This window comes from Excalfactoria chinensis, chromosome 5 (genome assembly GCF_039878825.1).
Source record: "Excalfactoria chinensis isolate bCotChi1 chromosome 5, bCotChi1.hap2, whole genome shotgun sequence".
Taxonomy (NCBI): Eukaryota; Metazoa; Chordata; class Aves; order Galliformes; family Phasianidae; genus Excalfactoria; species Excalfactoria chinensis.
The window spans coordinates 18006203-18018392 of NC_092829.1; the positions used below are offsets into that span (position 1 = coordinate 18006203).

The 12190-nt window shown below is 38.7% G+C and overlaps 1 protein-coding gene across 3 annotated transcripts in view; it reads left to right on the top strand.

Moving 5' to 3' along the window:
- The window catches only part of STON2 (stonin 2), a 67727-nt gene extending 58246 nt beyond the window's left edge, over positions 1–9481 (top strand). For 2 of the 3 annotated variants that reach the window (XM_072339307.1, XM_072339308.1), the window contains one exon: positions 949–9481. In XM_072339307.1, coding sequence (XP_072195408.1) covers positions 949–1032 — 84 coding nt within the window. In that variant the 3' untranslated portion in view covers positions 1033–9481. The remainder of the gene's footprint in view (positions 1–948) is intronic. The other variant, XR_011903914.1, reaches the window with a different exon arrangement.
- The last annotated feature ends 2709 nt before the right edge of the window (positions 9482–12190 follow it).

The following is a 12190-nucleotide window of genomic DNA, read 5'->3' on the forward strand; positions in this document are numbered from 1 at the left end:
GGCTCAGTGAAAATATACTAACACTGCTTGCAGTGGCTTTGTGAAAGAGCATGCATACAACCAGTTCCTGGGGAGAAGCTGATAAACTAGGAGTGTGAACAGGGACTTTTTCTACAGTGGGAGTTTTACAGCAGGAGTACTACAGCAGACAAAAGGATCACATTGCTTCTGTGCTTATAGTTTTTTTTTTTTCTGCCTGCCCTAAGGAGATGAACAGATGGGAAAATACACAATATGTATGCCTGCCAAGAATCTCAGTATGACAGACTTGCATGGTAGATGATCACTCAGCAGACAAATAGGCATTCTACCTGCCTTCTGTAAGAGCAATGATGGGAGATAATGAAAAGATTCTTGTGGCAAATATTTTTAATGTGAAATGTTATTACATTTTTAGTAGTATCTGAAATTCCCCAGAGATTATATTTGATCTTCCTAACTATCCCTTCTAAGAATTAAACATTTGATTGTCCCTGAATTTTTGGAGGAATTGAAATTTAGAAAAAAGATATGGGCATGCCTTTTGCAAATGAATCTCTTTGCTTTAGTCAGTTGCTTTGCAGAGTTTGAAACTGAGACTAGTCTTCTGCTGTCATGTAAAAAGCCACCTATACTCTGCAGATTTTGCTCTGGATTTGGATACAAAATACAAATGGGGCTGGAGATGAATGAAAAATGAGACCTATTCTCTTTGTGATGTTTTTTCTTCCAGGAACTGTTATGACCCAGTTGAATCATAAAATTGTTTGGATTTGACTTAAAACACTTACAGTAAATCAAATCTATATTTCCCTCCTCCATCTATTACTCTTTACAATCCTCTCATTTTACTAAGACTTGCATCATCTGAGTGGTGACCACTAAGGTTTTTTCTATTTATTTATTTATTTATTTATTTATTCATTTATTTATTTATTCTCATTATCAATGTTCTTTTTCCTCTGCCAGGTAGAAATAGAGCAGAAAAAAAGCCTGAGTGAGGATCTGAAGGGAGAAGATACTGCAAATCTCAGTGAATGTGCCATACAGTGAAGGAATATCAGTGTTCAGGTCCCAAGACGTTTGGTCAAACTAAAAGGCTTGGAAGAAAGGACTTACGTATTTTGGTATCTGTCTTTTGAAAGTATGGAGTATTACTTTTAAAATAATGCTTTGAAGAGTTTTATTTTTTCCTGTAATTACATGTGTCTTGAGAAGAAGGTCACGAGTAATTTGTTTGGAGTGGACCCATGGGCTGGAACAATTAAAGTACTTATCTCCAATACATTTGGTATATTGACAGGATGAGTCGCTTTATAGTCAAGCCTGCCTTTTGTGCTTCTTCACTATCTGGGTTCTGCACTGAACATGCCACCATCACAGCCAAATCTGAAAGCACTCTTCATCTCGCAATCTTGCCCTCCTGCAATAGGCATTTTTCCTGTATGTTGGTTTGGTCATCAGCAGATTCACTTCCTTCTGAACTACCAAATAAAACCCAGGGAGCATCAAGTGAAACCGTGAAATGAAACAAGTTTCATTTCTGAAGTCATCAACAAATTGAAAACCCTGAGAATCATGGAGAATCAACAAACTCTACATGTTAAATGTAGTAAACATCAAGCAAACAAACTACTGGCAGCATAGCTAAACATGTAACCATTCTTCTGTTTATCCTTTCCTGCCTTGTTCTCTGAACTATGCTGTCACTGTGCACATTTTCATGGGTTATGGACAGTATGTAAGAAACCTTCTGCAGTTTCTTAGAATTTTCATGTGCTAGTCAGGGCTGTCCTGTTATTTTGACTGAACGGGGTTACAGCTGCTAGTAACAGGGATTGTGTTATAGTAGAGGTTATACTGAAGGGAGTTCTGTAAAATTAGATCATTCCTAAATAGAAAGATATTTAAGGGAAATACATTGGGTTATGATTTTATTTTATTTTATGATTTCTTGAAAGGATAAGGCAGATGGTTATAAAAAATGTGAGAACAGTATTACTTTTACAAGGTTTTTTTGACTTCCCCAAACTCCTTGGAAGACTATCCTTGTTTGCCGCACAATATTGCTTTCATTTTCTATCTGTAACCTACAACATAAGTAATTTTTCTGCAGCTATCTTTGTAAAATCCCAGCTAACTGAGACCCAAAATCATGTTTTGAAAAATTGGAAACAAGCTTCCATCATGGAGGCTTCTGGAGTAAGGTAATTTTTAATGTAAAAAAAAAAAAAAAAAGTAATTTATTAAATAATTTATCTTTTGAAAGATTACTACTGACTTTAAAAGCACAGATTTGGAACGCCTTGGCAGCGTATTTGAATGAATTAAAACGAAAGCTTGTTTATAATTTTGTAGGTTTATTTTATTTTATGTTTCATATAACAGAAAATTACTATTCACTCCTGGCTTACTACTTTCAGTATGACTCCAGTAAAAATCACTGCAGTGTTAAGGTCCCGAATAAAGCATGAGATTAATTATACTGACCCCGTAACTGGCAGTGGTAGAATATAAAACAAACTGTAGGGAACTTCTAAATGCTTTTTTATGCCTTTTTTTTTTTTTTTTAAATGCCTAGTGATAAATATTTACACAGCCATGTTGCCACATAACCTCTGGCAAATGTACACTGCTGTAAATATATCAAATCTCAGTCCTACTAGGACTTCTTGATAATAAGCATGTAATCTTACTGAAGCCCAGAGAGCTTCTCTGAGCCTGCCAGTTAATACTAAATTTTCAGTCATCTCTCAATAAAGGGAAAAATGGTATTAAATTTCACAAAACATTTGGAGATACATGGATGAAAATTACTGATAAAGTGTCAAGAATTATTTATTAAATAACAGTGTATATAGGTTGTGAAACAACTGGCAGCATGGAGCTGAATTCATGACTGATTCTCAGCTCTGTTACTGCTTTATGTTTCAGAGGCCTTCAAAGAACTTCTTGGTATTTTTCCTGTTTTTTTACTGTAGCTCCCTGTATGGGAGATTGGTAATCACAGCCTGAACCTCTGATTAATCAGCTGAGGCAAGTATGGGGTCAGCTGCGGGAGCACAGGTGAGAGTGATGTAGCTGTGCTCCCGGGAGGGGTGGAACTCGACTCCATCCCCTCTGAGACCTCATTTAAGGGCTGACTCCCACTGAAGCAGTATCTCTTGGAGATCGCTCACCAGTGAGGACTGCCCCAGCTTCTTCAGCCAAGGCACCACCATTGGTGAGTTTTCCTTTACTTATATTTACTTATACCTTCTGTACATTTGTTACCGTCTGTATATTAATAACCAATACACTCCTAGTGTGCAGTTTCTGAAAATGACCAGCAAGAAACCCAGCAAGTTGAAACTGAATGTGTTCTGAAATGTTGCTGAGAAAGCATGAGATGTTCTGTGGACAAACTGCATTCAGACACTCAGTGTCTGAATTTCTTCATTTTTCCCCCATCCCTTAAAAATACAAACATGAAATAGCAAATAAGAAAAGGAATATGTTGTATTCTTTAATGAAAGGGGTAAAAAAAAAAAAAAAAGATTTTCACTTACCAATCTGTCATACTTTCACCATAAACTATTTCAGCCCCTGAAAGCTGACAAATTGACATAACAGAGTATTCTGGATTTACTTCATTTCTCTACTTCTTCATCACTGATTATTTATTTATTTATCTTTTTCAATTAAAAGTTAAAGAATGAAGAGTATGGGCCTGAAGCTAATCTCTCTTCCATAGTTAGTTGAATGACAGAAGAATCTCTTCCAAGACTGCAGGAGTTATGCAGCCAAAACTGGTGGAGTGTTGAGGTCTGTAAAAAAGCTATTTTAATCCATTTTGATCTCTGGGGCACATCTTTGTGATGTTCTTGGCACTGGATTTTTCTAGAGTATGAATTTTTGAGATGTGAAATCCTCACACAGAGTTTCAAAAGATCATATTTGTGATCACAGTTCCCATTGAAACACTAGTATAACTAGTTTGATTTTTCAAAAGAACACTAACAACCAAAATCTTCAGAAAATATAATGTTGGTATCATCAAGTGGCACCACTCGAAGATCTTTTCAATCTGGACCCGTTATAAGCACTGAGCGTCTGAACACTGAGCTCCTAAGTGCCACTGCTGAGGCTGTCACTGTTCTTGCTTAATTAAGCTGTGCTAATTCTTCAACATATGAACTTCATGTATGTGAACTGTAGGGATAGAGCAGTAATTTAGACAGACTGTTGTTGGAGGTGAGGGGAAAAGAACTAAGGGCTTCATCTGTTTTAGAGTAGCAGAAATTACTAACTATAAGAAAGGACTGTAGAGCAATTTTTATTATTTTTTTTTAAACTTAGGGAAGAATTTCTTTGAATATTTTCAGTATAACAGTCCTTTTGATAAAGATATAATCACTGTCTTTGGTCTATTTGAAAGCTTTGTAGTACTAAAAATGTTCCATGCAGGAAATGTGCCTTCAAGGTAAGCATACATTTACTCCCTGAAAATATTCCCACTTTGAACTGCCTATTTTTTCATTATGACTTTGCTTCATTTTGTGCTGTGGTACTTGAGGTATTGCAGGGAATTTTGCCTAGAAAAATTAGCTGAATCAGTCTTTGATCACAGGGGGTAAAAATGAAGATCATCTCCGGGCAGCTGAGCTAATTTTAGTGAATTCCTCTTGAATTCATTAACTATATGCATACTCTGTTAGCAAAGGAAAATGGGTGAATTCAGCTGAGAAATGCTGTAACTAACCAATGATATTTTTGTCCTTTAATTTTAGACTCAAATTTAGTCATTCTCTGAAGGAGACAGATTGTAGTTTCATCATTGCAACAGTATCATAAGAAACATCACAGAAATAATTGACCTTTCCTGGTGGGTTGCTGGCTGACATATTTACTTGGCAAGACACCCAAGTCCTTTTGGTGTACCTGTCCATGATTCCTCTTTTTTCTCTTGGTCATTCACCCTTCAGAACTGAGAGCAATTTCTTGCAAAAGACCAACATTAAAGGTGTACAAAGTTCAGCCTGAGGTAATTATTCTGTCTGTTGCTTGTATGAAACTCAGTAATTTCCTTCTGTCCTTGAATAATCAAGGCCCTGATAGCTCACTTCTGTTCAAGAGCTTGAAAATTTCCTTTCCGTAATTTTTGGCAACTTGTTTTTATAGCCGTACTCATCTCCAGAACTGGTCAGTGTAGAATGCATATTACTTATTGATGAAGTACTTGCCCTCTTCTGCCATTGAAATAATTTCTACATCATGAGTTGTTGGAGAGGGAATTGTCACTGATCCTAGCCTTCTTGTTTTGTTCAGCCGTCTACCCATCCATCCAACTATCCGTCCTTCTTTCCCTCCCTCTCTCCCTCTACTTGCAGTCCATTCTTTGCACTATTGACATTGATTGGTTTGATAATTATTTTGTAACATGTTCCCACCTTTTTATTCTGTAAAATGAGAAAGTCTATACACTGGTTAATGTTATAGAAGTGGTGTTTGTTTGTTTGTTGTTGTTGTTTTTTCCTTTTGATTTTAGGGGTTGAAATGGGATGTAATGTTTTGTTTAAACTAAGGGAAAACTTAAATAAATGTTAAGATGAAACAGCATATCCACATTTTCACTCTGAATTTGAAATTGTATGTAGCATGTGCTATGTGTCCTGGTAACTCGATACCAATCTTCTTAAATTTGGAGGAGGAAAATAAAGTCTTTTGAATGGATTTGATCACCTATACTGAAAGATAGACTGCAAATGAAATAAATCAGGTCTAGAGCTTGAACCTTTCAACAGATCATAGGAGACAGTCCAGCATTTTCCATGAAGATGTCCTGAAGCAAAGTAATTGACAATTGAAACATCTGCTTAGCAGATCTCTTAAACTTTTACACTTAAACAATAAAGCCATGAATGGGATCTTCCTGTGATCAGAATATATTTCTGCAAAACAAGAACAAGGATAACTTCAAAACAATTTAAAGAGTCCTCTGCTATGATTCTCTGTTTTCTTTCAAATTTAAATAAGCTGTATATCATTTAATACATTTTTCCACTTCTCTCTTAGTCACTTTCTCAAAAGCACTCCCTGAGTTGGATTGAAGAGCTGGACAGACTCATTGACTGAAGAAAATCAGACACCCATTGTAAGGGATTCTTAGATTTTTGCTGAGCCCATTGTATGTCTCAGTACAGCGCACAGTTAATATGCCAGTTATTTTATAGTATAAGAAAATGGGGGCACACAGGGAATGATTCCTCATGTTCATTATTCAAGAGTAGATTAGGTCGGCCATAAGAAAGGAGGAAAGTTAAATAAGAAAGTTCTGGGATTGCTAGCAATAACACTTTATTTATTGTTTCTCAGATACTCACTGGCATTAGGAAATGATAATATTACATTGGGAGTGCAGCATTAGATTAACCATCATAGCTTCACAATCTGCCAAATGGATTATAAATGGAAGAGTTATATAAAAATAAGAAAGTTTGAAAACATGCGACTTAAAGTTCTTCAGCAATAATTCAGTCCTTCAAGATGAGCCAAAATATTGCCCTACAAGAGATGGAGATGTCAGAGTGCCTGCACAAAGTGTACCCAAACAAAAGACATCCTTAGAATGAGATAGCACAATTCGGAGGGAAAAGACATCACAGTTTTCCCCCAGTGCTCACAGCTGCCATGGCTGCCCTCACCATCTAATTCAGATATGCAGAAACTTACTAGTCAAAAAACTGCTGAAGGTTAGCTGAAGAAAAGCAAAAGATAGAGAAGGAGCCCATTGTTTCTCATCCAGAATCTTGCTGCAGCAGTTCTGTGCCACAGCATTAGAAGCTTAATACAAACAACCATTAAAATAAATAAATAAAGTAGTTGGCACTGTGTTTCAAACACCAGCTATGAAAAGTTTCTTTTTCAATCCTGACTGATGGAACCTAATCTGATGGAGAGGAGTGGCTGCAGCAGTTCCAGTAGCTACACTGAGGAGCCACAATCCAACCCCAATGGCAGATACATACTCTAGTGCAGTGCAGTGATTGGGGTGGGCTGGTCCTTCCATGGTGCAGAAGGCTGCTGCCACCCCATGGACTATAGATAAACCTGGAACAAGTAATGTAGCCTGAAGAATTTCTGAAGGCATGGGATGAATACATTGTGGATGCAGCTGAAAGTATTTTTCTAAGGGGGAGAACCTCCTCTGTAAATGTTTCTCTATGAATGAACAGAAAAAAAGAAAGATCTACTTCTCTTTGTAGAGGCTGAGAAACATATCAGAGTGCAGCCTGTTCAGAGTATTTAGATTGAAAGGGAATAAATTGGGAAAGCTCCAAATCAGCTCACAGATGCAGGCAGAACTGTAGGGGAGTTCTGTCTTCTGGTCAAGAGAAACAAAATGAAAACTGCAGACAGATTTAAACCAAGAGATGATTAGAGACAGCTTTTTCTATCCCCACCTTTAGTTGAATCAAAATCTCTTTTGAACTGCATCAGTCGACAGGATTGTTTTATTTTCTCCCCAAGCTGTTCTAGCTATCCTTTGCACAGGAACAGTGATTGTCCCTGGCATTCAGGAAGTGACAGCTGGTATGAGAGAAATGACCAGGGGAGTGCGGGTGGCAAAACAGAATGTGCTGAAGTTACCATCTCATCAGAGAAAAATGTGTTAATACCTTATGATGTCCTGGGACAAGCCTGAATCTACCCAAAACTGTGACTTGGAGAATCCCAGTCTGCAAATGCTGATTATAGGAACAAATGAAAAAAAATGGGCCACAATAATAATAATAATAACAACAACAACAGCATAAATTTTATGAAATACTAGATGGCTTTTGGATAAGTATAATTTGATTTGGAACTGAACCACAAAAAAGCTGTGGCCTATGACTTTTCTGCCATTAAACTCAGTCTTTAGGTAGGTCTGAGTCCTACTATTCATGCTTTTGTCATGGTTTTGACTGTTCATGAATAGTAGGACTCAGACCTACCTAAAGACTGAGTTTAGTTTTGTATTCATGAGACACTTTGAATATCTCCAACATCCCACAGTCTTTTCAGCCCAGAGTAGAGCAGGTTGAGTGGAGGCCTCATGGCTTCTCAGGGAGTGGGGGGGTAGTACTGAGCTCTGGTCTCAGGTAACAGCAATAGGGCACAAAGGAATGGCATGGAGCTGCATCAGGTGGTGATCAGGCTGGGTGGTAGGGAAAGATTCTTCACTGGAGGGCAGTAGGCATTGGAACAGGGTCCTCTGGACAGTGGGCAGAGCCCCAAACTGCCAGAGTTCAAAAAGCATTGGACCACACTTTCAGACAAAGGGTTTGAATTTGCATGTCTCAATCTACCTTACACAACCAAACAGACAAAATTTCAAGCCAAGCATTCTGCATCCTCTCTCCTGAGAAGTTTCACCTGCTGTTGTGTCCAGAATATGCAGTGTGCTTTATAAACTTGCACAATATTTAGGGCACTGTGCAAGAGGCTTTTGGTTCTCTTTTCCTCCTTGTCTTGAGACAAGCTGGCAGGACGGGATTGACAGCCAGAGATGAAAGCAGTTCAAAATAGAGTAAGAGTGAGCAAAGATTTCAAGTGTTCAGGGTACAGTCTGGGTTCGTCAATCCTTCATCACAATTTCTGAAGCTGTTAAGAAAATTTAGAGGAGGGCCACAAAAACAATCCAAGGGATGGAACACCTCCCTTACCAGGACAATCTGAGAGAGGTCTGGAAAAGAGGAGGCTTGGGGGAGACCTGAGAGTGGCTATTCAGTATCTAAAGGGGAGCTCTAAGAAGGAAAGGGCAGATTCTTTAGCAAGGTGATTGGACAAGGGGAAATGGCTTCAAACTAAAAGACGGAAAGTTTAGGTTGTATATAATGAAGAAGGTTTTTTTTATGATATGGGTGGTGAAGCACTGGCATAAGTTGCCCAGAGAGGTGATGGATGTCCCACCCCTGGAGACAGTCATGATCAGGTTGGGCTGGGCTCTACATAATCTGATCTAGCTGTATGTGTGCCAGTTCATTTCAGGGGAGCTGAACCTTTAAGTGTCGCTTTCAACTCAAACAATTTTGTGATACTATAATTCCATTTAATTGTGGAAATAGTCATAGAGCAGGAACTAGAGTCCAGATCTGCTCTCTACCTCCAGGTATACACTTCTCCACTGAGAATGGTGAACCTACAAGTTCTTCTCCACATTGGAAGTAGTTTGTAGTAGATAATAATAGTTCTTTATTTCTTTGTTGTGGTTCTAAGGAAATACAAGTGTTTAAATGCAATCTTCTGCTGGTTTTTGTTTTGTTTGTTTTAAGAACTGATGTAATAAAAAGTATTCTTTCTGAAATAAAAAGACCCTTCTGTATTGTAGCCCAGCAATAACACAACTATATGCATTTGAAACAAATCCCTGATAGCATGGAGACTGTTCTATCCTGCAGAATTCACTGGAAAATCAGTTTCAGCTTGTTACATAGTGATTTCTTAGCTATTTTTCAGGTTTAATTAAAAGATGTATTATTTTCAGCATACGTTGATCATTTAACATATTAAATATTATGAACCTACTTTTACAGAACTTACATCTGACAGTCATTGCTCTCAGTAACTGCTACTGCATGATTTTAGCACGGAGAGGCATATTCGGAAAAGACCCTTCTCTGTTTTCTTCGTTACTATATTGTCATTCAAGTACTCCTGCCTCCCTCTTGTGGCTGCCACTTTTACATTCAACTTGGAACAATTACAGTGTAACCAATAGTGCTCATAATAGCTACCTTCTTGATACATGTTGCCTCCTTAGTTTCGTTCACAATATCCCATGCAAAATTTTTCTGCCTAAGGCAAAGATTCTTCATCACTTTCACGTGGGAGCAATTGAACATGTGGGATAAAATCAGCAGTAATTCGTGCTGGTTATGTATTGTAATTGATTCAGAATGTTCAGATTAAAGTTAGCCAAATGTATGAGCTACACTTAGTGGCCATTATGGTATCTATACATAGGTGGTGTGATATTTTCACATAGTGCTGGAAAGCCCTAGATAGTTAATTTTGAAGTCACTGCTTTGTTGAAGTGAAGCTGCAAAATTTCACAGCCTGTACATTTTTGGATACCACTTTGCCCTTTCCTATCACCTGCCATATAAAAATGTATAGCCTTTTCCAAACATTAAGAAATCCAGCCCAAAAAATCCTAACTGAAATAAAAGTCTGAACCTCTCAAACAACAAAAAATTAATATTAATATTAAAAGCTAAGATAGCATTAAGTTTTTACCTTGTAACAAAAGGACCTCAGCTGAACATAGTTCAAGCCTTCCACTGTTTCCTTAATCCACAAGAACATCTTCTCCCTTCAAGTTCCATAGCAGATTACACCACACGTAGTGCTATTTACCTTGAATGTCTCTTCTCTGTGCCCTTGTATTCTTCATTCCTTAGCAATTTGCACTGATATCAATATAGCACATTGCCTACAGCAACTTTTCAAGAACTGTTTGTTGAAAGCCAGTGTTGGAAACTAGGCAAGAGGGATCTAGAAATTTGTTGCAGGGAGTGAAAAGAAAATGAGCTGCACAACTGAAAGATGACAGCCATGCTTCTTGGTTTGTTAGATCTAAAAGAAAATGAGTCTGAAGTTCTGCACCACTGCTACTTAGTCACATCCTCCAGCTTCATCTCCAGTTTCAGCTGACTTTGGCAGGAGGGGAAGGGACTTGCTTTGACCACTCACACACTTATGCCAGTGATATGGATAGAGATATTATCACTCTGGCTTTGAATGTACTTTCATCTGCTCCATGTTAGACGATACCCATCAGCACCTCCTTGGCTGCTGGCCAGTAAAAACATTCATGGGAGTTGAGCCCAGCACCGTGCAGACTGCCAGGAGCTGGCTGCAGCAACAGATACAGCTTCTTGGGGAAAAATCATTCCTGGTGTCTACAGACTGCATCCAACATGGACAGTGTTGGGCCCTTCCCTCAGTATCCACTAATGCTGACTGCATCTGCACCTGTCCTTTTTGCTTGACATAACACATTCAGTCAGACCTGGGCACAACTGCATCTCTGTTGGATCAGCCAGAGCACACTCCATAATGTGTCTGAACATCTTCATAGAAACTTCATAGAAGTTTTTTCATCCGCTCCAGTGCTCTTTGAGAACATGGGATAGGAAGGGTTGCAGGAAGCTATTTTCAGGGTCAAGCCTCTTGGTCTCAGTATAAATCTGCCCCCTGGAGAAACCCCCAGGCAGTTTCCCAGGGAGCTGCTATGCCACAGCTGCACCCTTCCCACAAACTTATAAGTTGTTGTTCCTCAGATACTACATCATCTATGCCTCATCCCTTCAAGAACCATACTGAGCCATACTGAGTAGTGGCCTGGATAAGAGCATAGTTACAGTTCTTAGAGAAAAAATGCAGTTGCCTGAAAGCTCTCTACTGGAAGAAACGCTTTCTGCTCATCAGCTTTGCCCATATGAAAAACAGCAACTGACTCTGCAGGTATGCTGGATGTGATGGGATGCCTCACTACATATGTTGGAGGAAAGGGAAATAGAGACACAGATTTGCTGACTGCAACTCTGGTTAGAGTCTGCCTCTGGGAAAAAATGAGATGGCTGATGTCAGTAAGTCATATTGCAAACATAGAAAGATTTGTATTGGAGGGTGATGTTTAAGATGGAAAAACAGTCTTTCATTTAGAGCAGCAAGGTGGGAGTAGGAAGAAGCAGCTGAAGGAAAATATGATCTCAGATCTGTACAGGCAGCTACACTTTTTTCTATGTATATATGTGTGTGTGTGTATGTTTGCAGCTGTCAAAATCTTTGTATGCCCAAGACTCCCAGGTTACACACCATTTAGCATGAAGACTAGTGGAAAGTAGCTCTGGAAATAGGTCACAGGTAAGAAGTAGCAAGAAATACCTAGGATTCTATAACTCCATTACAGGATGAGTTGGGCTGGCTTGTTCCTGCTGTTTTCCTTTCTCTCAAAGCCAGGGTCTCTGATTGCCCAGCAGTCACGCTAATACAGCTTTGCCAGTAAGATAATTAGCCCAGCATGAGAATTCTGCGCTAACTGCTCATGAGCAACAGGATGGCCACAACCAAGTTCATGCTCACTGTTCCTTGCTAGGAAAGTTGAACATAGCCAAAACTGAGCTGGATTTGTTTTCTACAAATTTCCATCCAGTCCTGTGAAAAACAATGATCCCCAGCAATT